General features: G+C 46.7%; 1 protein-coding gene across 1 annotated transcript in view; it reads right to left on the bottom strand.

Moving 5' to 3' along the window:
* Positions 1-27,670, bottom strand: part of SLC6A11 (solute carrier family 6 member 11) — a 115,231-nt gene that overhangs the window by 46,119 nt on the left and 41,442 nt on the right. Inside the window, exon 6 of the mRNA XM_063114267.1 lies at positions 15,722-15,856. Within this exon, the coding sequence (XP_062970337.1) occupies positions 15,722-15,856 (135 nt within the window). The remainder of the gene's footprint in view (positions 1-15,721; positions 15,857-27,670) is intronic.

The raw sequence follows: 27,670 nt of genomic DNA, 5'->3' as shown, positions 1-27,670 counted from the left end.
CCCCTCTCTGTGGCCCTTGTGTTGTTCAGAGTTCTTTTGTGTCAGTCTGTTTGACATGCTCCACAGCAGTTCCAGGTGGAGAGGGTAAGACTTGTTAACATGGAAGCCCAGAGAGGTTATATGACCTGTCCAAGGACACAAGGCTAGTGCGTCGGGACCTGATTCCATGTCTGGTCCAACCTCCCCATTTTGCAGATGAGGAAACAGAGTCAAAGAGGTTTCAACTGGAGGTTCTGTGTCCTAGTCCAGTTCTCCACCAGCTGTGGGCTTGGGTGAGCCACATCCTCTCTTTAGGACTCAGCTACTTGTCCACAAAAGAAGAAGGTGGACCTAGATATTGGCTCTCAAACTTGTTAAAACAGCAAATAAATGAGCTTCATGGGGCTTTTCACCAAATATCTTGATGAATATAATTTTACTCTATGGGTAGGAAGCAAATTTACCATTAGGAAATATAATCTGGACATTATGAAATACAAAATCACCACCACAGACATATAACTTTATGAATAAAATTGAGCTGTTGAATGAAGCATGAATGAGTAAGGGGTATTTCCCTTAATATTCATTTGCTACTTGAACATTCAGTATGTCATGTTCAAGACTAGCAGATAAAGAGAAGCGACTGCTGAGGGTTGAAAATATTTATGTGGGAGATACAGAAAACATAATTATGAATTACTATTGGCCTTTTAAATCCATAGCCTGGCTTGAAAGGAAGATAGAAAATTCTCCCAGGTGTTGGGAAGGAGAGAAGTCAAAGCTTCAAGTTGAGGAGGAGGACTAGATCCAGCAACTCATAGGGACAGCTGAGCAAGTAGAAGCCTGAGAGGCTGGGGTTTGAATTCCTTCCCAAGGGCAGAGTTAAGATTACAGGCTCTTGGAATGACCAAAAGCTGAGTGGGCTTACTGCAAAGAGCTAGGAGCCAGAAAGGGATTGTCCTATAGTGAACAAGAAGTTAGAAAACTCTACCCATCAGCCCAGGACTCAACACAGAAGTGCCAGGTATGGGTATGGCCACACATTGCTCCTGCAATATGGGCACCCAAGTTCAAAATGTAATTTAAAAATTACCATCCTAGAATTCCATATCCAGCTAAACTATTTCTTAAGAGAACTAGTGAAATAAATGTCTTTTCAGACCTACACAGACTGAGAGAGCTTAGTTCCTCCAGGCCCTTGCTGAAAAAACTACTAAAGGATGTGCTTCAACATGAAGAAAATTTAATCTTGTAGAAAGGAATGAAAACAATAGGGAGAAAAGAAATTGGTAAAAATGTGTAATATCCAAGTATCACCCCTTAAAAAGTAATAAGGCATAATTAAAAAGTAGATAACAATAACAGAGATGGTAACAGGAGTGTGAATTTGGAGAGAAATTTGTGTCCTAGAGTATTTTCTTGTTCAGAAAGAGGACAAGGCTGGGTAACAGCCACACAGACTGAGGCAGCTCCCACATCCTGTCTTTCCTCAGAATGCAGGGGAAGACACTTTCTTCCCAGCCCGGTGCTTCTGCAGGTGCAGCTATCACAGCCTCCTGCAGCATTTCACAGGTGGACTCTTCTGCCCAAGACAATTGTGACCACAGTCCTGGTCCTGACATTTCAATGGGTGTTCTTGGAACTCTGCTGGAAATCAGCAGGCTCCCGAGGGGCAGAGGAAGGAAACCCATAAGGGCTGATGGCATGCCTTCAGGCAGCCAGGGGAGACTGCTCCTTTTCCAACCCCCTGGTGCAGTTTGAGCTCTAGTTCCCACAGACTCTCCTGCTTCTTGGGCCTTTTTGGCTCTAAAGCATTACTGTCCAATAGCATTTTCGGCAATAATAGAAATATCAGTGCTCTCCAGTACAGTGGCCACTAGTCACACGTGGCTATTGACTGCCTGAAATGTGACTAATAAAACTTAGGAACTTAACTGTAAATTTTATTTAATTTCAATTAACTTACATTTAAATAGTTAGTTATGGCTTGTGGCTACTGTATTGGACAGTAGACGGTGGGCAATCCCTGAAGGGATCCATTCCCTTCCCTTTTCTGGAAGCCCTGAGTGATCCTCTACCACCTGATCTCCTGGAGTGGGAGTGAGGGCAGGTGGGTGGCCCAACGCCTAGGAAATCCTTCTTGCTTGGTTTACCCCATAACCTCTACCTCCTCTCACCACAGCCATCATGGTTTGTCTGACAGGTGTCAGCCTGCCTTGAATGTTCTAAGAGAATTCAAGGCTTCTTAAATTCTCAAATGTATATGAACCACCATGGTGGGGTATTGCTAAAATGCAGATTCTGATTGAGCAGGATTGTGACAGGGCCTGAGATAGTCAATGTGTCTGACAAGCTCCCAAATAAGGCTGGCGTTGCTGGTCTGGAGACACTTTGAGTAGCAAGGTTTAAGTGAAAGAAGCCAATCTGAAAAGGCTACATACTGTATGGTTCCAATTACATGACATTCTGGAAAAGGCAAAACTATGGAGGAAAGAAAAGATCAGGGGCTCAGGGGGAGAGAGGGATGAACGGGAAGAACACAGAGGACTTTTAGGACAGTGACACTGTTCTCTGTGATACACCAATGGTAAACATATGTCAGAATACATTTGTCCAAACCCATGGAACGTAGAGCACAGAGAGTGAATCCTAACACAAACCACGGACTTTAGTTAATAACAATGGATCAATATTGGCTCCTCAGTTGTAATGCATGCACCACCCTGATGCGAGATGTTCATAATAGGGCAAATGGGGTGGGGGAGGAGGGTATATGGGAACTCTGTACTTTCTGCTCAATTTTTCTGTAAACCTAAAATGGCTCAAAAAATCTATTTATCTTTTAAAAAAACATGCTTAGTGCAAAATATATTATGTACAACTTGGGGGAGAGGAGTTAAAGACCCACCCCATTAAAAAACTCCTGTCCTAGAAAACAGGAACCGTGTTTTCTCACCCTCCCCACTCCACCTCCACCCCACTCCCAGTGCCCAGCAAATGACGAGCAAGAAGGGTTACTTGGTACTTTCCTGTTGATTCATCAGAAAGAAAAGCCTGGCACAGAGTAGGTGCTCAGTAAATATTTGCTAGATGAATAACCACAAGGCGGGAATTCTAACAATACAGCCTGGCTGAGAACCCAGGGAGACAGGCACTGGGTTGTCCCTCTCGTGTGCTGGTACAGGTCGGCCCATCGCTCTCCACAGCTCTCACCAGCTCCTGCTGTGGCTGCTCCTGGTGACATCTCTCTCCTCTATGAGACGGCAAAATCCTCAAGGGCAGACACCCCATGATTCATCCCGCCCTCTGGCTAGGCCTGGCACACAGTAGGTGCACCTTGAATGTCTGCTGACATCTCTGTGAAGTGACCCCACTGTCTTTCCTTTGCTGAGCCTCTTGAGCTTCTGTTTGTTTGTTTGGTTGTGACCGGTAAGGGGATCATAACCCTTGGTGTGGTGTCGCCCGCACCACGCTCAGCCAGTGAGCGCACCGGCCATTCCTATATAGGATCCGAACCCAAGGCCTCGGCGCTTCCAGCGCCGCACTCTCCCGAGTGAGCCATGGGGTCGGCCCTCGAGCTTCTAGAAGTAGCTAGACAACTCACGAAATTGCACTAGCTCCAGCCACAGCTGCCCACAAACCTGTAACATCACAGCTGGTGGGCTACTTCTACAACACTAAAAAGCCACCTGCACCCTTGGAAAACAGACCCCCCAAAATTCAAGGTCATTTGATACATGCCTCCCCTTCTTTCCTCTACTCCAAACTCACTCTATTCTCTTGTTCTTTCTATACATCTGGAGAAGCTTGCCTGTGCTATTTCATCTCACCTTGCCACATCTGCGTAGGGCAGGAGACAAGTCAAAGATAGGGCCCTGCCCTCTAGAAGCTTACACATGAAGAAACTGAAGCTCACAGAGGATGAGTCTCCTGCCCCAGGTCACATGATGAACAGTGACAAGCAGGCATTCAAATGCTGCTGCCGAGCTTTGCTGAGCCTCTCTTATCTGAGCAATCTTCTGAAATTCCAGCTTTCTTCATGCCAATCAATCTTGCTCAGAAACATTCAGTAGCTCCCTACAAGCCACTGGATGAAGTCTAAACTCTGGCTTGGCAGCCAAGGTTCCTAACGAAGGGGGCTAACTCTACCGTCTTAACCTTATTTCTTAACAATTCTCTGTCACAAAATCTATCCTGTAGCTACACTGAACTACTGACCATTTCCTGCATATATGTAGGACCACTTCTGGTCTTTGCTTAATTCCGAACAGTCTTCCCCTCCTCATCCTTCAGGGATCAAATCAAAGACTATCTGTTCCATAAAGTCTTCTCCAGGACATGCAACTGGAAATCATTTTGTTAAACCACCATCTGGCATCCATTCATCTGTCCATCCATCCATCCATCAATCAGTGCTGACTGGGAGCTGACCATCCACCAGGCTCTGTGCCAGATGCCCAGGAGTCCACAGTGGACAAGACAGATAAGTTCTTCACTCACACGAAGCCAACATTCTAACTGGGCAGAATAACAGTAAACATGTCACCCAATAAGCACACGAGATTACTTGAGTCAGCCAGCAGCCCTGTGAACAAAATACAACAGGGCTTTATTAAAGTGATGGGGTTTAGTGGGGGATGTTTGAGCTCAGCTGGCCAGAAACGACCTAACTCTGGCTGAGACCCACAAGATGAGAGGAAGCCAGCCATGGGAATATTGGAGGGAGGTGTGATCTGGGCAGAAGTCAGGGCCCTGTGGTGGGAATGAGCCTGGGATACCCACAGCCGTGTGGGAGATGGGGACCAGTCACAGAGGTCTCCTCAGCTTTGGCCATGGGGAGCAGTCTATATTTTAATCCTAGAGCAAGAGGAAGCCTCTGGGGGCTGGTGATCAGGAGAGTCAGACTTCTGCTTCTGGTCATGATGGAGTAATTGGGATCAGACCCACCCTCCTGCCATGGCAACTATCAAAGCAGACAAACTATGGAAGCATCTGTTGTCAGGAGGTGCATAACGAGCAGGGCAAGACTACTATCCCTGAGAAATGGGGACCCCCAGTAGGGTTTGCCCAGCCCACTGCCTGGAGACAATTTCCTGACCACGGCACAGAGAGCTGGAGTGAGAGCAGAGGCACAGTCTCGCTGAGCAGACGAGGCAGCACCGGAGTGTGGGACAGCTGCAATAGCTGGAATCTACAGTGTGGGGAAGTGCACGGAGGGCCCAGAAGTTCACATAGAGGTCTTCTGTGAGGCTGCGGCTGAGGGCTGGGCTGTAAACATCTAGGGTGAGACCACCCAAGAGACACCAGACAGTACTACTAGGGGGTGGAGAGTGGAATAGAGACACGGGAGGCTGGGGGAGGAGCAGTGCCAGGGGACTGGGACTCCCACCCTGTCAGAGTGGAGGAATCTGGCCAACACCAAGTTTTCACCCTTGGCACACAGCAAAGACACAGAAAGACTTCACCTTAGGAGCAAGAACCATGCCCTAGGGCAAGGCTTCTCAACCTTGGCACCACAGAGATTTAAGGCCTGGTAATTTTTTATTGTGGGGCTTCCCTATACATTATAGGATGTTTAGCAACATCCCCGGCCTCTGCCCACTAGATGCCAGTAGCATCCCCCAATTCTGACAATCAAAAACATTTCCAAACATTGCCAACTGCCTCTTGGGAGGCAAAATTTCCCCAGTTAAGAGCCTTTGCTCTAGAATCAGAACTACTCTACACCCATCCCAATAAAACCTAAAGCCAAGTCCTAACAAGATCTATAGGGAAAACAGAGTTTGGGATCCTATTAAATCCTACTGAGTTCTATTAACTTAGAGGGATTTGGGCAACAGCTTGGGATTTCCACAGATCAGTATGAAAGAAACAAAGTTGAGCCTACAGAAGTTTAAGGTGATCAGCCAGTAACTAAACCACCTAAAAAAAAATAAAATCCAACACTCTTCAGAGAAAGATAACAGAATCCAGAGTGTTTATCACATATCCACAATATCTAATATTCAATCAAAAATTGCCAGACATGCATAGATACATGTAAATATGACTCATAAGCTAGAAAAAAAAAAGATGTTGGATTTATCAAAGACTTTAAAGTAGCAACTATAAATCTGTTCAAGGAATTAAAGGAAAATACATTCAAAGAAGAATGCCAGGAAGTTGTGCCACCCAGGATCCCTTTTTAAAAGCTCCCACGGTCTGCTGTGTGAAGAAGGGAGTAGTGGTGGGCAAGAGGGGGCAGGGAGCCCACCTTGGAGGCTATTGACCTGTGCCTCAGTTGTTTTTGCACTTAATTTAGTATGTTTAACCCTGGTGGGTCCTCTCAAAGTGGGACCCTAACAAATTAGAGCAAATTAATCCAGAAAGACTAAGCAAATGAAAGAACAAATGAATGTCTCAATACAGAAAACCAGGTGAGTAGAGAGCTTACCACAGTGGAGGTGAGGGGCCAATCGGAGGCTGACCAGGTTACCACAGAGGGGATTCCTGCACTGGGTGGGGACTAAACCTGCCCGATGCTAAGATTCTAGGATTCTTGCAATGTAGGCACATAGGTTTAGGATGGTCCAGAATTGCCAGCCCAGGGCTGGGCAGAGACAGAGTTTCAGCACTGCATCCTTTAAACAGCCAACTCAGACTTGTCTGGGCTCAAGTGCTAGCTGTGCAGCACCTGGAGCCTCAGTCCCCCACATTTATAAAACCTTTAAGATATAGGTTTTACAATTCTCATGATCTGTAACTTAGACTTAGAAGGACTTATGTGACTTAGGAGGACCTCAAGGTCCTATCTCATAGGTTATGACAATTTTACTTACACATGGCACTTAGCCCCTATGTCCAGAACATAATAATTTCCAATAACTGACAACTTGCTAATTGAGAAAATTGGATAAGTTAAAGACAAGTTTATATACCACAGTACCCAGCATAGCATCAGCCATCAATAATGACAACTAGTATCATTACTTTTATGGCACCTAAGCAGCTCTTCAACCACCAAGACTGCAGATTATACAGTGCTGCTAAAACAGCTGACAACCAGAAATCACAAAACTTTACCTTGAGCAAACCTGTGGTTGAAACAGTTTAATTTCACAGAATCTCAGCAATGCACAGAATCTCAATGGGGTACACACGAACTCTGATTCCACAGGCAGGTGATTCTTAAGGAATTCCAAGGAGCCAAGAAAAGAAGAAACATTCACTACCTTTCTTTAAGTGAGCATGTTGTTAGATCAGTAACACACCTCTGAGCCCTGAGGAATTTACCCTCTGACTAGAAGGTGTACACCTGTCAGGTCAATTCCAACCCAGCACCTCCCCTCACCACTGTTATCACCGCCTGAATTATGTGTCTCTCCCAAGCAACTGTCATGTCCTTGAAGACAACCTGTGTGATCTGAGTTTACATCCCCAGTGCCTGGTACTGAGTGGACAACAAACCCATGCTGGTGGAATAGTGACCCTAAGCCAGAATCAAATACACTGAAAGGAAACACTGGGGGATTATCAGTCCCAGGGAGTGGACCCCCGCATCAGTGAGGTGTGCAATATTTTCCAAAACATATCTAATGTGTTTAAGTTGATGTCCATACTGGCATTCTGGTTTGAAAGGCACAACAGCCAGGAGGCCCATGATTCTTTGGGCCCTTGCTCAGAGCACAATGCCACCAGGTGGCAGCAATTCCATGGTCGCATCGGTGAGGTTCGGCAGGTAGGGTTTTCAATGAGAGTCTTGTCCCTCATTTGTCCTCCTGGGAGTGGGGAGGTAGGGGAGATTTGGTGTTCTGAGGTGCTCTCCCAGTTCGGGCATCCCTCCCCCAGCCCCAGGATTTGGACACCCTAGCCTCAGGTTCCAGCTCCCTGCACAAAGGAAGGAGGAATCAGGGAACTGGTGCACCAGTGCCCTGGGAAAGCAGACCCCGCCATCTGGATCCGCGACAGGTCTTTCTGTTCTCGTCCTGAAAACATGCACTCGAAACACAATGAAGAGCGAGAGTGGCAGGAATCTGGGGCATGGACAATGTGATTTCTTGCAAGATCCCCTCAGCTCCCCCAAAGACTGAAAAGACAGAAAATAAAAATTTGAGGGGGAAAAATGGAGTGGAGGCACTTCCCAATTCAGAGAGAACACAGAGCCGACAGCGAGGACAAATAGACATTTACAAAGTTACAACAGACCACGGAATACAAATTGCCGCAGCACAAAGAAGGCGAGCTGCTGTGTCGCTGCAAGTTCTTGATGAGAAACTTAATTTACTGGATCCACAATACAGGCACTCGGTTCCGAGTTCAACCCCCGCCCCGCCCGCAGCTGTGGAGCCCCGTTTTGCCCTGCCCAGAGCCAGTGAGATGGAGGCGAGAACCAGGAATGCTGCTGGTGCTCCTGGAGCCTTACTACAGGCCAGGCCCTGGGCTGGGCACCAGGAATGAGAACGAGAAGCCTTGGCATGCACAGTCGCCTCCTGGCCACCCTCTGCGGGAGACACCCTTACCCCAGTGGACAGGTGAGATCCTCAGCCCAAAGAGGTAAACGAACAGGCTGGCGGGTCACCCAGCTGGTCAATGGCAGTAGAATGACTCAAATCTCCTTCCCTCAACACCAGATTCCATGACACTAAAACCCCCTTTCTAAATCGCATACCCACAGCTGCACTATGTGTTACATCTCAACACAAAGCAACACAGGGTCTGCTAGAAATGGTTCTTCCTCTGTTCTTCTCTCCTTCCTTCCTTCCTTCATTCATTCATTCAGAAAACATTTACTGAGCACTCACTGAGTTGCAGGCACTGTTCCAGAGACTGGAGACATGAACAGTGAATGTGACGGCTCACATCCTAGTGGGAGGAGAACAGTGACACAAAATGAACAGTGTCTGAGCTGTTGACAAGTGCCACAGAGAAAACAAAGCCAGCAGGATAGACAAGATATGCTGAGAAAAAGTGGGGTGTGTGTGCAATTTTAAATAAGGGGGTCAGGGAGCCCTCCCTGAGATGACGATGGTTGGGTGCACAGCCTGTCAGACTTTTAAAACAATTTTCTTGGCTACCACAAAGAAAGTATTTTACAGATGAGGAAAGAGAAATGGCTCCAAGGCTCCAAAGAGAGAGTGGAAGCAACTTGCTCTGCGTCCTCAGCTCCCAGGCTCCCTGGCTGAGCTCTCCTTACACGCTGTCTGGGCTTCTCTAGCTTTACTAGCTGGGGAGAGAGGAGGAGAGAGCCCTCGGAATGTGCCCACGGCCGCAGCTCAACACTTCATCAGCCTCCATGCAGAATCCCTGCCACCCAAGCCCAGAGTGGCCAGGATGACTCCCCACAGGGCATTTTCTCTTATCTCAGGCTCTAGGAGCTGGGGTCCAGAGCTTTGCCTCAGTCAGACACCAGGTGTCCCTTTAGAAATGTAAATGACACAGCAAATAGGCATGTCTGAGCCTCCTGTAAGCTTTAGGGAGCGAGCTGGGGTCCAGTCTGGAATTAACGGAGACCTTGAATCATGATGGAGTCCTTGGATCACAGAGAGGCCACAGGGGTAGATTGGGGCTCCTTATCACTGCTGTAGGGACGTGGGAGGGCACCCTGGGGACCCTCCTCCCCCTGCTGACCTGCACAGGCCCCAAGGCTCCAGAGTCCAGGAGACCCCAAATACATGTACAGAAAAGTAAGCTCTGACAAAAGCACTATGATCCCTGTAGTGATCACTGGAGCCCAGGGCAGGCTGGCCCTCCAGGCCACAGGAGAGACAAGGCTACTGGGGGTCTGTCTCATGCCAGGTGCATCAGCTGCCAGCCCTCCCCTGACTTGCCCACTGGAGCTTCCCAGTAAGGCCTGGGAAGGCAAGAGAGGGAAACAGATGGTATAAGTGTAGTCACTTTTTAAATTTTTTTGGTGGCTGGCCGGTATGGGGGATCCAAATCCTTGACCTTGACCTACAATGTGGTCTCTAACCAGCTGAGCTAAATGGCCAGCCCTGAATACAGTCACTTTAAATACACTCTAATGTGTAAACAGCATGAGTCATTCGCAGGCTTTGTCACTCAGACCATTACCAACACCGAGTCGTCACATCTTCCTCAACAGACCGTAGGGACAGAGGGAACCTCTGACCTCGTCCTACACCACTTACCTCTTCTTCCAGGAAGGGAGGCCCAGGGAGGAGAGGCGAGACTGCCCTCTCCCACCAGACTGCGCTCCTTGGAGATAAGGAGGGTCTTACTCATTCTACATACTAAGCACCTGGCACATGCAGGTCTGCAGCAAATACTAGTGGAATGAATTAAGGAACGACATTGCTAGGCTCTGGCAATAGGTTATATCACATATGACTGTCAAAATCCCTGCCCTCAGAGTCCACAGACTAGGAAGGACTCCCCAGCAAGTGCTCATTGCACCCCCTGCAGGCCCTCAGTCCACCTGGGCCCACCCCACCCCCTCCCCAAGCAACTGGATGGAGCAGCCCTGGAGACCAGTGGGGCTCAGGGGCCAGAGATCTGACCGTGTCCTGGAGCTCACCCTACAGCCCAGCCGTCTGACCCCCTCGGGCTTCCCTCCCCTCTAGTCATCTCTCCTTCCTGTCTCTCCACCCACAGGAGAGGTTCTGGTAGCTACACAATCACCTCTTTAGTTCCACAAAGCTGCAGGAGGCCTGGACACAACAACTTCTAGATTATCCCAAAGAAACAAGGGTGTTCACACTCCCAGACCATCCAAACAACCAGGTCCAATGCCACTTTCTGGGAACTTTTCTTTGTGGTACAATTGAAGTGCAAGTGGGAACTAAGTCGGGATGATAACTCAGAAAAAAACAACCTGGATGTGCTTGAAGAACATTACCAAGAGACACAAGACTGAACCTTTCACTGACCTCCTGATAAAAATATGTCGAGCTGGCAGCTCTCCTAACCTCCTCTCTCAATTGTGAGACCTGTGCCTCAATTGTCTCTAGGGGGAACCATGTAGCTTCCTGATACATATAATATATGATATATATCTCATATATATATATACACACCCATACATATACATCTCATATATATAACCTCATTCCAGCAATAACAACAATGAAGTCATGATTTTCACAGGATTTATGGCCCAGGTTCCCCACCGCCCCCAACGCACATTAAAATAAACATAATTAAAAAGAAAAAAGAATGTGTCTCCACCAACTGGGTCATCGCACTTGACTTTCAAGGCCACCTGATGGGCCAGGCAGGTACAACCTGCAATCCTCATTGTAGGGAAGAGGGGAGTTGGTCCCAGAGAGGTGAGGAGGCTCACTTGAGGCCACACCACCAGCAGCAGGACAGCAGGAATGGAAACCAGTGCTCTCCTGCTTCTTCATACTCTGGGATAGTCACAGGTAGGGACAGTTGGAATCGGGCCATGTGGGGGCCCAATTCCTGAAACACATCGCAGCTTCCAAAAAACACAAGCTTATATGGAATTTTGTTCTCCTTTCCCTCTCAGACAATCAGCAGTTGCTTTCTAGGGACACACACACACAATTTCCTGGCCATCACTGATAAAGAATCAAAAAACATTATAGTGCACAAATCTGTTGATCTGGAGGTTATTAGATCTTCTGTTAAAGAAACAGAATCTTTTCTTCAAAAATAAAAACAGCTCTGGCTCTTACATTCATTCAACAAATATTTATTGAACACTTACTATGTACTAGGTGCTGAACTAGCCAGAGACGGGGATACAAAGGTGGGAAAGGCAGATATAGACCTTGCTTCCAAACCGCCTTGTCAGCGGGGCCCTCCCATGCCACCCTGTTGAAAATCATTGCCTTCTCCTCCAGCATTCCCTCTCCACTGCCATACTTTGTCTCTATGGTACTTGTCACCATCTAACGGATTCTATATGCTACTTTTAATCTTGTTTACTGCCTTCTTCCAACAACAGTATAAACTCACTGGGACAGGGATCACTATTTTGTTGACTGTCATATCCTCAATACCTATAATAATCTCTGATACAGATTAGACACTCAGTATATACCTGTTGGGCAAATGAATGGACATTGGACAAATAAAAATAATATAATGCGCACACACACACACACATATATATATCAATATTTCATCGTAAACATGATAGGCACTTTGGAAAATGATCATGGGGTAGTGGGGAGGAGGGGTGTGTGGTGGGCAGTTGGGAAAGACTTGCCTGAGGAAGTGATGTTTAAACTGAGTCCTAAAGGATGGGTGCATGATAGGCAGGATGGGGAAGGAGGGTCTGGGGAAGAAAGAAGGATGCTTCCAGCAGAGATACAGCATGTGCAAAGGCCCTGGGGCAGAAATGACATTTGATTGTGAGGCTCAGAAAGGAGGCCACATTTGAAATGAATTGAAGAGGGGGGGAAATGGTAGGGAATGCAGTAAGAGGCAGCTCATGAGGACCTTGGAGGCCCCACCATCTAGATCTTATTCCAAAGACCATGGGGAACCCCAGAAGGGATTTAAGCAGATTTACATTTCAAAAAGATCACTCTGCTGCTGGGTGGGCAGTGACCTGGAGGGTCAAAGGCCATTTCTGGAAGACCGGTTAGGAGGCTACTACATTTTCCAAGTGGGAGGTGGTGGTGGCCTGGACAAGGCTAGTGGCATCAGAGGTGGGAGCAACAAGGACAGAGTGCGGGGGTCAAAGCCCATCAACCCCTGCTCACATGCCTCTGAGGGTGCTCCAGTGCAGGGATCAGCAACTTTTCTAAAAAGGGCCAAATAGTAAATATTGAGGTTTTGCAGGTATCTGGGGAAGAGTCAAGACAGCAGGCCTGATGTTGCAGGGTTGCTTGCCCAGTTGGCTCTCAGCTGGTATCTGGGAACTTGGCTTCTAAGATGTTCCCTGTGGCATGAAATGATATGGTTTTGTATGCCTGGGACACTGAGTTCCATTTAGACTGCCTGCCTAGGTCGTCTGTACAAGCAATGTGATTTATGGTGAATACCTGCTTATCCTCCAACAGTCTGGAATTCCGAGCATGTGATTGATCATGCAGGCAGAGAATACCTGCACAGTCAATAAAATGCCCCCAGTAAAAACCTGATCTCTGAGTCGTGAGTAGACTTCCCTGGGCAGAAAAACTGCACGTGTGCTGCTTCATTTTGATGCTGGAGGAAGGGGCACACTGTGCATGCCCCTCCTGGCAAGAAGAGGGAAGGAATGTGAGAAGCCTGTGCGTGGAGTCCTCCAGGGATTTTTTTTCTCCTGCTAATGATAGAAATAAACCATAACCATGAGTACAACTGCTTCTGAGTCCTGTGAGTCCTTACAGTGAATCACCAAATGTGTGGGTGGTCTTGGGACCCCTGATACAGGGGTTCATACGGTTTCTGTCTCAGCTACTCAACTCTGCCTTTGTAGCGCTGAGTAGCCTTAGATAATGCACAAACATGTAGTATAGTAGTGTTGCAATAAAACTTTATTTATAAAATATACACGGTGGCTGGCTGGTTAGCTCACTTGGGAGAAAGGTGCTAACACCAAGGTCAAGGATTCAGATCCCCGTACTGGCCAGCTGCCAAAAAATACCCCCCAAAACAGAAAAAAATATACATGGTATATTCAGGGCTCTCTGAATCCACTGGAAAACCTGTGATTGAATTCAACCTTTTGACATTGATTGAATTCAACCCTTTCATGTTGTTAGTGGAAAAACTGAGCCCCAGGAGGGGAAAGAAAGAACTTGTCCAAGGTTGCTCAGGATCAGTGGCAGAAGCAGAAGAATTCACATCCGAACTCCGAGCCCAATGTGGTCTCTACTACTCTGAATGGCTGCTCTATGGAACAGTCTTGCAGATAAGTACTGACCTGAGAGCCAGGGCACAAAAGGAAGGAAATGGAAGGAAACTAGGATGATTAGGGCAGAAGACCTGAGTGGTGAACTGCCTGGCCTCACCTCTGTTCTGTGTGAGCGTGTAAGTGTGTATGTGTGAGTATGTGTATGGGTATGTGAGAGAGAGTGTGAGAGAGAGTGTGAGAGAGAGAGTAAGTGAGAGTGAGAGAGAGAGAGAGAGAGAGAGAGAGAGAGTGTGTGTGTGTGTGTGTGTGTGTGTCTCTCTCTCTCTCTCTCTCTCTCTAACATCCTAGATGCCGACCAGATTTTCCCAAACTTTTTTGATCATTAGAATCACCTCTGAAGCTTCTTAATAAAACAGATGCCCCGGGGCCACCTCAGGCCCAGTGAAACTGAACCTCCAGGAGTAGGGCCTGGAATGCACGTTTCTGACAAGTTCCAAGACATTCTGATGATCAGCCAGGTGTGGAAACTCTGGATGATGCTCAGGACCTCTTGACTGACTACTTTGAGGACCAGGAAAAAGAAGCCCACGAGCGGAGGAGAGAATGGGAAATCTGTCCTGGAACAAGGCAAAATGTACGGACCTAAAAAAAATACTCAGACCAATGATTTTGGGAATATGTTTTCCAAAACAGCTTCTCAAGCTGAGCCCTTGCCATCAGAGGTCAGAGTTGGCAAGACTGACAGTCAGGAGCTAATTTCCTTCTTCCTAGGGATTCTGCCTGCAATTCAGGATGCAAGGCAGGTGCTCGGTGGAGCTCTGAGCCTCAGGCCCTGCAAGGCATGGTAAACTGAGACAAAAAAGAGCACACTTTCCACTCCACTGTCCATGTCACTCACCATAATAAGGTGTACCTGAGTGCACTAACCAGTGTTCTACAAACATTTCCACCCAAGCTCCCCTACCAGGGGATGGCTGCAAGCCACAGACTACACACTTGAAATTTCTTGCAAGCCTCATGTTCTGTTTGGAGATCGGGCGTGGATTCACGTGATCTATCTATGTTTGTTTTAATAGAAAAATGGGTGCCTCCTCCCCCACTCAGATATCTTTGAGTGGGTTTCATATAATGGAATTTCCTGGGACCTTTAAAAGATACTAATACCTGGACAGCCCCCAGAGAGTTTATTTTAATTTGTCTGGATTGGGTTCTGGGAACTGGGATTTTCAAAAGCTCCCCAGGAGCTTCTAACAGGTAGTGGAGGTTGAGAACCACTGGACATAGGATGTCCTGTTTTTATGTCTTGTTTAATGTACTCCCAGGCACACCACCGTGTGCCCACTTACAGAAGCTTAGACCTAAACAATTACTGCTCACTATTCAGAACTACCAACACTTACCAAAGACACCTAATCAGTTAGCCAGGGTCTCTACTTCTTTTCTTTCTGTGAGCTACCACCAACAAAGAAAATCAGTCTCCAGCAAAGACTCAGCATCTCTCACTGAGATACACCAGTGCAGAGATCTATGATCTTGGGCAAGAAAATTTTTTTCTTATTTTCACTAACAGAAATTTACCATTTGCTTCAATTATGGAGGCAGGCAACAAACCACAGTCCCACTAGCAGTAGAATTCTCAGGTATTTTCAAATCATGGCATAGCTATCTTGAAATATTATTTATGCCCATGGCTGCTTTGAAATCATGGTTATTATCAGACCTGCTGCTGGACTTGCTATTTAATGTACCAATAAAGAAGTGGATATATTACCAGGTCATGAATTTGCCTGTTTTAAATGTTTCACTAACTGTGTTTCAATATATTTTATTTCCTATGAGTTTCATTTATGGATTTCAATTACTCTGAGAAGAATCCCACAGGCTTCCAACTGTTCAACCAGCCGTTGAGCCTTGGTGGCTGGTAGCAGGGGCCCTGCAGAAGGCTTCCCAGTGGTGGCAGGTGATGCTGTGCTTTGAACAAACAACTCTTACCTGTGGGTCAGAGAGCCGGGAGAGGTCAGGGTACAGGTAGAACTTGATGCCCTCGGAGGCCCCAGGCAACGTGACCCCTCGGATCAGCAGGATCAGAAGCATGATGTAGGGGAATGTCGCGGTGACGTATACAACCTGCCCAGGAGAGGAAAGAAAAGAATCAAGAAGCAGCGACAGCAACTGGCTTATTTCACTTGGCATAATATCCTCAAGGTTCACCCTTTGTCACATATTGTAAAATAACCTCCTTTTCCAAGGCTGACTAGTATTCCATTGCATATACAGACCACATTTTCTTTATCCATTCACCTGCATAAGCCAGTCAAATACAGAAAGATAGGCATTACTTGATTCCACTTAAATGAGGTATCTAAAATAGTCAAACTCATAGAATCAAAGACTGGAATGGCAGTTGTGGGGTCTGGGAGAGGGGAGCTAGAGTGTCGCTAACCAGCAGGCATAAAGTTTCAGGTGAGCAAACTGAATGAGCTCTAGAGAGCTAGCGTACAACACTGTACCTATAGTCCGCAATAATGGATTGAACACTTAAGAATTTGTTAAGAGGGCAGATCTCACGTTAAGTATTCTGACCACAAAAAAATAAAATTTTTTAAAAGACAGGACAATAGCCATGGGCCACACAAGGAGCAAGGGGCAGAAGGACTTCCAGTGTAGTGGTAAGAAGTGGACCCCTCACACCGCCTGTCTGGCCTCATCTCTCACCATCATCCCCTCAAGGGCTGGGTCTCTCAGGTCTCTTGGTGAGTATCCATGGAGCGCCTATGACATGTTTGGTAGCAGTGTCTGTCAAATATTTTTACCACAACCCATGGAAAGAAATATAGATCACAACCCGGTACACGTGGAGCTGAAAAGGAACTTTCACAAAATAATACCTACATGTGTGATGTATGCTAACATTTTCTATCATACCCCATTTTATTTTATTTTTTTTAAGCTGATCATGCTCCTCTAAATGCATTTCATAATTCACCATTAGGCAAAGACTCATATTTTTGAAAAACATGGTCTTAATGAAAATCAAGTGCTCATAGCCAAGGATACGATAGGACAGGATAGGATGAAATAGTGAAGGGAAAGACAGAAGAGAGGAGGGGAGGGAAGAAAACTGTATAAGACAGGAAAGGGGGCTGGACGGTTAGCTCAGCTGGTTAGAGCACGGTGTTATAACACCAAGGTCAAGGGTTCAGATACCCATAAAGGCAAACCACCAAAAAAAAAGGGGGGGGGACAGGAGAAAGAAAAAGACAGGAAAAACCAAGCATTTGCCTGTACGCCTGGAAGCATTTGGGCTTGCTGTGTTTAGAGGCAGGTGATTGGACACAGTGAACATGAGAGACCTTTCTGGCTGGTGGATTCCACGTAAGAATCCAGACAGTGAGAGACACACAAACTTTCCCTGAGCTTCCTCACACCAGAGCTGCTAGAAGGAACTGGCGATGTCCTCACAGACGACAGGAGTTCCTGTGCTGGGGCTGCACGCAGGCGCTGGCCACGCCCCTACTTGAGGTCCTTGCAGGACTCGGTGTCCTGCCAGTACTGATCTTTTCTCCTTTGTCGCACTCTCTCTTCCAATCACTTGGTTCTGTCCTCCCTGTGGGGCCTGCCTGCTCCATCTGTTTAGATCAGCAACTTGTCAACATTTGGGAACCAGGGACACTTCTGAGAATCTGACAACAGCTATGAACCTTCCCCGCAAATATGCATAGAAAGAGATACATGTGAAAGCTTGTTTGATGGTTCAGAGACTCAGATTCCCCAGATAAAGAACCTGTGCTCTCAGGCCTCTAGCTGTAGTTGAGCTGCTCACCCCTGCTCGAGCCAGGGTTCCTCTGACCAGTGGTTAAGTCCTTCAGTCCATCCGTTCATTCATGTATTCGTCTACTTGCTCATCTACCTACTCACTCACTCACACACCAAAAACTCTCCTATGCACTAAGCACTGGGCTAGGCTCTGGAACGTACAAATAAGAAAGAATCATGGGATGGGAACTTCTGCTTCAAGAGGCCTCCAGCTGGTAGGAAAGACAGACGTGTAGACATGTAGATGATGCTTCAGGTAATCGGGAGGAGGGCAAGGGACAGTGGAGCACAGAGATGGAACAGCTCCCCACAGGGGCAGTCGGGGAGGGCTTCTCCAAGGAGGTGGCCCAGGTGGTATCCTGTAAAGGATGACTAGGAGTTTAGGACACGGAAGATGGGAATGGAAGGAAGAAGGCAATGAACAAAATTCCTACCATCATACATGTGATAATAACAGTGGCTACATTATCCAGCACTTCCTCACAACAGGCATTCCTTCTTTGGGTAGGCAAAGTTATCCTCTTTGCACATATGAGAAAGGTTAGAGAGGTCGCTCATAACTTGCCCAGGTTGCCCAGCTAATGAATGGTGACCAGATGTGGGATTCACAGCAAGGCCTGCTTGACTAGAAAGTCACACGTCCAACCATCAGGCTATATACCTAACCCTCACGGCAACCATGCAAATGCCCGTTTTAGTTTCCCCATTTTAGAGATGAGACTCTCAGAGAGGTTAAGTCATTTGGGTAGTGAATGACAAAGCAGAGGTTTAGACCCAGTCTTCAGAAATAAAAATTAGAACCAGAGCGGAGTGGTGACAGTGGGTCCTGTGGACACAACCTGGAAGGTTGGGTTATTTTACCCAGACACTGTCTCCCATCTGCAATGATGACACCATCACAAGCCCACTCACAGCCCCCACCCCACCAATTCTGCATCCCTGCTCCCAAACCATCCATCGATTCAATTGACACATCGTAATCAATACAAACAATCTCTTGCTGTCATACATAATGTAAACCAGAAAAGATACACGAAAGTCAAATATATAACAAGACACCAGCAATAGCTATTAATAATAATAAAAAATGAGGCCAGTAAGCAATAAGGGTTGATGGTTCCCACCCAGGAGCTAATGGTGTTATAAAATCTCCAGTTTCACTTAGCTTTGTATGTATCATCTATGATAGATCTTCAGGATTTCATATAAATTCTTGATTCTTTTCCTTCAAAATGAACCCCCCAGTCCACCAGCTTAAGTCTATGAAAAGTCGGGTTGAGGCTAACCATTTGTTGCTTTCATTTAATAATTGCCACTTTTATCTCTGTGGTATGATTATTTAAGAAGATTAATTATCCAGAATGTCCAAGAGTCTATCTGTTCCAGACTTATGATATTTCTGGAACTTAGCTATCTTAACCCCCAATGCTCACAAAATTTAAGGAAAAGAGTATCACCACGTAAAATACAAGAACAACTCAAAATCACAGAAATTTATCCTTCACTCCTGAGTCCACTTTGATGTGATTAAACTTGCTGCCTGTGCCCTGCCTGGTCTCTATTGAGTGGATTTGGCCACTGGGGTACCATTAATGGGGTCACTTATAACCTGGCTAAATGTTCCCTCGCTGTGCCCAGGCACACACATAGCAGACTCTCCTCAGTTACTGCGATGGCATGATTTACTAGGTGGCTGAGGATTATTTTGAAGCAATTCTGTTATTTAGAATCCTAAATCGATGCTCTGCTTCTACATTACATTTAGGAGAACTACACTCCCGCCACTGGTATCCACACCTTCATTTTTACACTCCTTTTAGAAAACTACAAGGGAAATAAAATATTCAAATGAATTGCCCAAAGACCACAGCACAGACAGGGCATCAAGCTGCCAAGATGAAACTACTGGCTGGCAGGCATTAGCCTAGAAAAATTCATTAGTAAGTTGCGGTTTGAGAGCCTCCAGTCAGGGTACAAAAGGTGGCTTAGAGGCATCATTATGTAACACGCACCAAGTGGAAAGTGGTATGAAAGTTGAAAACGCAACACTGAGGAAAGCCTGAATCTGTCACTGGTCTGAGCCCCCTAAAAGCCCTTCCTAGCCTGTTTCTACCCTTGGCCACACCAGACACTTGGATATCATCTTTAATCTTTCCTGAGAACAGCTGTAGCCTGTCAAAATCCTACATATCTTGTGATCAAGAGATTGCCCATAAATGACATGCAAGCTGCCACTCATCCCTCCTGTGCTCCTGGCAGACATCACTAATTGATCACAGCACTCTTTGCAGCTGAGCCTGGATGAAACCTCAGAATCCTCCACACGGTACTCCAGGCAGCCCCTGTAATCAGTTGGGATGAAACACATCGGTCTGCTACCCTTGATCAAGACCATGTTTCATCTATCCATTCTCAGAGTCTCGTGCAGGTCAACAGAATTGTAAGACCCAGGTCTCATCCTCAAGGAAAGAACTGCTGAACGTTCACATGCATGCATGAGCTCCTGAGGTCATGACACCACACAAGCAGGTCACACAAGAAAAGGAGGCTGCAGAGACAGAGTCAGAAAGTGGTTTCTGAGAAGGAATTCCTTTATCTGGTCTGTGAAAGTGGGCTGGAACTGGGTCTCCAAGGATAACGCAGGAATAGAGGAGGCTGAGTCAGGCAGGGAAGATGTGGAACTAGCCAAGGATGTGGAAATGGGCAGAAAATATTGTCCCCTGGGACATCTAGGAGCCTCCAGATTGTCACCCAGGTGCTCAAGCTGGAGTTAGGCTCATCTCTTTCATTGGCTCTCCCCACAGTCATTCAGTGATCACGTCCTGCCACCTTGATCTCCAAATGCATTCTGAAATTGCACCCATCTTCCTCCTCCCATCACCAACCCTGCATCAACTTTCTTCTTGGTCACTGACAGCCCCACACTGTCCACGCTGCCACCCCAGGTTCAAAAATACCAACCTGGCATACTTCTTGCCTGCTCCTCTGAGTCTAATCTCCCCAGCCTCACATAGAAGGTTGTGGGATAGAGTGAAAGGGTCGGGCTTTGAGTCAGGTAACCCTGGCTCCGCCAGGCTGGCTGCGTGACTTGGCCTCTCCTCACCCTTCCCCAACTACCAGGTTCCTCCTCACTGTTGGGGAACATGCCGGGATTCCTCAGGCCTCCTGGCCTTTTCTCAGCCTCCCTTTGCCCACAGTGTCACCCCCAGCTCCTTGGCCACCCAAGGTGTCCACCCCGTGTGTGTCTGAATCTCTGCAAGGCTGAGGACTCCTCAAAGTCAGGACTCTGCTCTCCAGTTGAGAAGTCATTGTCCTATCTATCTTATAGGCCAGGAAGCCGAGGCTCACAGGGGTTGATGTGAAATTTCTGGCTCTCTACTGGAGCCACCCTCTTACCCAATAAGCCATACCATCTGCCCAGATGTGGCTGACATGATGAATTATCATGTCCTCCCTGACTCCCATCCCACAGTCATCGCCCCACACCTCCCAGCACCTGTGCTCCATCAGCTGTCTTCTTGCCTCACAGGTTTAAGGTTTTTAAAATATAGAGGATTTTGTCTGTTATTTTCCCTGCGATATCCACAGTGTCTGGAACAGCATACAGTATATAAGACAGGCTCAAACATATCTGTTGGAAGGATGAGCAGAGAAGCAGGCTGAAATATCAGACTCTGAGGTCAGAACTCAGGTCTTCAGGAACATTACGTAGTGCTGTGGCCACATGAGATGCTGAATCCACAGAAAATGGCATACAGAAAACTGACTTTAAGAGGTACATTTATAAATAAGGACATCACAAGGGATTTGGTTTTAAAAGACAGAACAGGCCATATATAGAGGACAGGAAAGTTCAGGTGTAAGGTGTTTCCTGGCAAAGTCCGGAGTCCCTTTCGAGATGCCTGAGGCCCCAGGATTTGTCTGGAAGAGGCAAGAGGCCACTGCAGGAATCAGGAATGATGCTAAATTAAGCAGTGTCTGGTGATGGGCACAATAAGGTCTCTGACAAGGTACCATCAAGCCCACCTGTTCCTGGCCACTGCCAGTGGTGGCTCAGACCCAGAGAGGTGGGTGTGGGGAAGGCAGTTTTCATCCATCAGACCTCTCCGGCCCATGAAATGAGGCATTGCTGCCCAAAACACACCCCTTGGTTAAGAAAGAGATTTTTTTACTATTGTTTAATTTCCTTTTAGCAGGTCAAGTCCTTCTGAATACAAAGGTTAGCACAATTGGTGGTAATTATACTGTATCCTGCTTTAATTGACTCTAATTGCTCATTTGCATCCCAATACTGGAATTGTGGGGTGTTTTTCCCCCTACTTCCAGGACACAGCTATTTATTTCATAGCAGGGAGATTGTCTGATCATCAGGAATGCCACAAAAGTTGCAGAAGGGCCCCCTCCCTAAGTTTTCCAGGACGATGGGGTCAATTGGAAAGCTGAGTGCTGTTGAAAAGGCATTCATAAAGCAGGGTGGTGTGGGGCAAGGACCCAGGACCACAGGGCCAGAAGATGTGATGTGATGGGCAGCCTGGGCAAGTTCCACACCCTCTCTGGGCTGGCACTTTACCATCTACAAAGAGGCAGGGGTAGACCAATCCAAATTTCAATCACTCTCATACCATTTCCCTAAGTTCTTTTCCCACATACATACATCGCCTTTGTTTTATTCACTTAATATTTTCCATAAATCAGTATACTCTCTTATGTTAAATAAATAAGTATAATGAGAAAACTGTGGATTACTACCAATAACAGAAAACTATTATCTCTTACCTTACCTCATAGAAGGTAACTACACAAATAAATGCAATGAAAATAAAATGTGGTTAAATTCTGCCCAAAGGCTCTGAGTCAGAGCTGTGCTGTGTCTGTGTTCAAAAGCAAGAGTAGCGAGTCTGCGAACAGTGCCACAGACAAGCCAGCACCTCACTGCAGCTTTCACCTTAGAGACTTGAAAAGGGAATAACTGTCTCACAATGTGACTGAATGTTCTTTAATCTGGGTTCACGTATCACTAAAATCATCCTGTGGAACGCCACTACAAAGAATTCTAACTATATTTGTGGGAAATACTAGGTGGATAATTTCCGAGGTCCTTCCTGGCTCTCACAGTGGTTTCTAGAATAGTCCAATGTTAATCACAACCCCTTTCAAAGGACAAGGACTCCCTGGAGCTATCCAAGGTGCTGACACTGATTTGGTCTGAACTTTCTGAGCCAACTACCCAGAGCATTGGAAGACACTATTGTTAATTGAGCATCTACTGGTGCCAGAGATGTTTCATCTCTAACAACAACAACAAAACAACTCTAAAGGTTAGGGAGGGAAGGGGCTTGCTCTCAGCCACTGAGCTGGAAGTGCTCAGAAGTCTGCTCTCTCCATCGCATATGCTGTGCTCTATCACACACTTGGCCAAGCATTGCCTTCCTGCCTCCCCAGCTTGCCTGACTTTTAGCAAGGATTCATCATCGCTCACTACCCCAGCCAGGGAGACCTTGTGCAATTCCACCCCTCCCCCACTTCCCTTTCCTGCCAGTCTTGCCTCCGTGTCCAGGGCACATCTGCTCATCCTGTAGGGTTGGATATGGTACTGAACCTCAATCCTTAAGGCAGTCATCCTTTTTTAATATCAACAGATATTTCCCCTTTGTTCTTTTTAGAGACCACTACTTTTGTTTTTTTAGAGACTATTCCCAGGGAAGAACACTATATCAGTCACCAAAAAGCCTGGCCTAACTCCACTGGTATATTATTGATCTTTGGAAACAAGATTCCAAGAGAACGTAAATTTGAAGAAGAGGGGGTCACCATGAACATATTTGGGCTCCTCACAGTACTTACTACCATTAGAGGTATTGTTCTAGAACATTCTTACAGAAATAGTAAATGTAGGAAAAAACCTTCCATCTGTTTTAAGCAACCAGATTCTAAATAGGTAGAGCCATATTTTCATAAGAAAATACTAGTACTTCTTCAAGGACACAATGGTATTTTAACAATGCAGTGATATTTCTATGGAGAGCTAAAGTTATAATTTTTTGTGCAATGACAAGAGGATTATCATTAGCTGTGAAAGTTAGCCTGTGTGTGGAGCCTAAAATAATATAACCAAACACTGGCCCATCTTGGGATCCATGTTTCATGGCATCATCCCTGAGCTGGGTTGAGGAGGAAGAGAGGGAAGGTGTTGAGGGACAGGATGACAGCTGGTAGGCAGCTCAGCAGGAGGGATAAGCAGGGTCTAGTCCCATCCTACCACAGTGCAGAGACCCTGAGCCCTACCCTGGTATTTATTCTCTCGTCTTCTGTAGTAACAAAACCCCTAACTTTTGACTGAACCCAAGGCCACCTAGAATAAAGATATTTCCCAGTCTCTCTTGCAGGTAGGTGGGGCCATGTGACTATGTTCTAACCAATAAGATACAAACCAAGGTGCCATACACAACTCCCAGGTCAAAGGGAAGGGTGGTATCCTATTCTTCCTTTCTTGTCCTTCCCATGGGCTGAAATGAAGATGAGATCGCAAGCCACCTGAGGCCACATGAATGAGGGCAACACTTTAAAGAAGGCAGAGCCAGAACAGAAGGATTCTGGGACCCTGAAACCAGGCAGCTCACACCCAGACTGCTATGGGAGACAGAAATAAACTATCCTGTTTACACTACTGCTCTCTGAGGTCTCTGTAATAAGGAGTTGAATATGGGACCTAATTATCTAACCACCAGTTGCCTCTGTGATCTTGGGTAAATCCTGTTCCTGCTGTTAAGTCTGTATCATTTTTCATTAAATGAAGGTCCAAATGACCCGCACCATTCTCTTCTACTCAGACATGAAGAGACGATCCTGAGGACAACCTGATGATCCTGAAGGTGGACTCTTGAGAGTGACCCTCCTTCTAACACCTGGAGTCAACCAGCAATGGCAATAGAGTCAGGAAGTCTCCAGAAAGGTCTAGTTGGTTAAATTAAAAGAGCAGTTGGAACAGACGTGACAAAGATATCACCATTTCTTGGGAAGCCACAGTTTTAACCTTCTCTGCCACAGTTTAGAATGAGGCTCATGGGGTGCCCAAATTTGGTGTGGACCCCATCACTAAGCACAAGACATGCACACAATGGGTCAGAAGGTCCATGAGAGCTTCGGTCTTCCTTCTGTGTGACATGAGGATAGTGCTTATTTCAAATGACCAGGGGAGAGTTGGTTAGCAATCACTCTGCAATGTACCTGATGCGAAGACACTGCTTAATAGTTAGAAAGACCGTGAGTGCCTTCTCTGGCCATCACTGGGTGATAAGCAATGCCTCTCTAGCCCAGCAAGTGGGTGGCCCTGGCTGGCAGAGAACACCACATCTGGGCATCTGGGGGACTGAGACTGAGACAGAGAGGCTGGAGTCAGCCTGTCTTGGTTATAAGAGAGGACAGGAGAGTGGCTCTCAAAAATCCTTATGGGATCTTCTCCCTGGCAGATGGGGGTGGCTGGCAATGTGGTGGCAGTGGAAAGCTGGTATTAAGAGGTGATAATTCACTGGCTCAGAAAATCTGGGTGAACAGAACCCCGAGAAAAGGAAAATCTCAGGACAGAAGGGAGGCACACACAGCCATCCTCAGGAGCTGAAGGTGTAAGGATGCAGCCAAAGTGGCCTCTGTGGATGAGATGCCTCTCTGGAATCCCAACTCCAGCCATCAGCTGTGACAGCCCCTCTCATGGCAAGTGTGAGAATTTAATGAGCCAATGTCTATGCAGCACCAGGTACAGTGACTTGACACATCAGCTCGTAGTAAACAGTAGCTCCACTTTCTCCTTTTATTCAGCCTATTTCATTCTACCTTGTAATACACTTAGCTGCTTACCTACCTGGTTCTACCTACCTGGTTCTCCCTTCACTTGGCATCTACTCAAGGAAAGGGCTTTACTCATCTTTACAGGCTCTGAGACACTTCTGAAGACCCACATAAACTGTAAATAGTTGATGAATGAATAAATTCAGACCTTGAAAACTCAGTAAGAACAAATGGAACAAAGCACGATATGATCTCAAGCGTCTGCAGTGGGCCTCTGGTGTACACAGTGCATCTTCTCATTCCAGCATTGCCATGTGAGAGTAAAGAACTTTCTGTTTAATTCAATTCACCAGCCATTCATTGAGCCCACTGTGCATCAGGTCCTGTGCTGGTTTCTGAGTGTGCTGAATGATCTCGGTCCCCGCCCTCCAGGGCAATATGACTGACAGCACATTCAGAGGACAGCAGTGGTGGGAGCTCGGGGACAAACACAGCGATGTGGGAGTGGGCAGCTCAGGTGAGAGCAGCAGGCCAGAGAGCTCCTTCTGGGACTGGGCTTTGAAAGGGGAACAGCATGTCCCCGTAGCTCCAGACTCCTGATCTAGAATGTACTGTGTGAAAAAATTCCCTAAAGCAAGAAGGACTCAGGACATGGAGCAGGCAGAGCTCTTCAGCCTGGAAAAAATCACCTCCTGAGAAAGAAACAAGCCCTGCACGCAAGGGTGATGATACTTAAGCAGCAACCATGCTCATTAAGATGACTGAGCCCAGTTTAAAAATCCTTGTCTACTGGATATCTAAAAATCACTAGATGGGGGAGTCTAGGGTTTAAGCCTATTTCATGGCAAATTAAGATTAGCTACAGAGTCAATACTATTGATTTTTTGCAAGCTCCACCATCAAGACAACAAAAATGAAAACAAATCCAAAAACAAGCCCAAGCAACATAAATATTTCATGCAGCGCCCAGCCAAGCTTACACTGGTATTTGGAGCTTTTATTTACAGCCTGGAAAACATACTTGGTACCTTGGCTAATAATGATTCAAACCCCATCCATCTCTCTTGGACTAGAAGGCTGGGGTCACCAAGGTGACCAAGGGCCCCATTAAAGCATACATTCCCGGGCAGGAAATTACTAGTGTGGGAACTCCATTGAGTGATACGCCCCACCCCATGTCCTCTTACTCTCTTAAACATGATCATGGTGATGGAGGTGTGGAAAGGAGAGAGCTCATACTGCATCTGCACCTGGAAAGAGCAAGGTGCTTCCAGGTTCCTGCGTGCACCCCCTGTTCTCAAAGACAGACTCTGCTCCCGTCCATCCCACAGGCCAAGGATTTGGGGCTCTCCTGGGCCTTGCCTCATGCATCCTGAGCAACAGGGACCCCTCCCAGGCCACCAATGCTGGTTGGAACACACCCCACCCAAAACCACCTCATTTCTTGGAAGAGGAATCTATGTTCACCTCCTGTTCCTACCTCAGTTGACAGCGATCTGTCTTCTGCCCCCCACCTCTGTACTCAGCAGCCATCCCAGAGGACACCAGGGCCCCTCTCAATAGTCAAACCTCATGACTTCTCAGTGCTGGTCCTTCTCTCTTTATGGCTTTAAAACTTTCCTTCATTAGGCTTTTCTGTTTTTCTGCTCCCTTTTGCCATGATTTTTAGTTTTTTACAGGTTCATTTCACCATGCATTCTTTCAGTCAATTAATCAACCAACCAATCAGTCAACCAACTCTGATTAGCATCTATTCTGTGCCAGACACCATGTTGGGGCACAGGAGTAAGCCCTGTGCCTCGCTCTCATAGGAGGCTTGCTCTCTGCACATTTCTGAGCTGTTTCCCAGAAGTCCAGCTCGCCCTGCTTCTATTCTCTCTCTACACACTCTGGATTCTCACCTATACCTATAATTTTAGGAGCCACCTGTGTACCGATGATCTTCAATCCCCCTCACAGCCCAGTGGTATCTCTTGAGTTTAACACCCATATTTTCAATGCCCCTATGTATATGTCCACCTGGATTACCTGCAAAGACCTGCAATTCCACGTGCTCAACACCAAAACCATTACTTTCTCCCCCAAATCTGTTTCTCCTCCTTCATTCCCCTCTTGTATAACGGTGTCACCCAAGCGACAACCCCAATGTGTCCTCTTTGATCTCACCTTCCCTCTCTCCCCCTCTTCATGAGAAGAAAGGGAGAAACACACAGTCTGACCCCACTTCCCTGAAGCTCCAGCGCCACAGAAGCTGCTCTTACCAAGGACGGCCAGTTCCGACGGACATGCCCAGGCCACCTCTTCCAGCCGTCACCCTCCTTCTCCTCCTCTCCTTGAGGC

The sequence above is a fragment of the Cynocephalus volans genome, chromosome 11 (genome assembly GCF_027409185.1).
Source record: "Cynocephalus volans isolate mCynVol1 chromosome 11, mCynVol1.pri, whole genome shotgun sequence".
In the NCBI taxonomy this organism is placed as follows: domain Eukaryota; kingdom Metazoa; phylum Chordata; class Mammalia; order Dermoptera; family Cynocephalidae; genus Cynocephalus; species Cynocephalus volans.
This window is presented reverse-complemented; position numbering and strand designations above follow the sequence as displayed.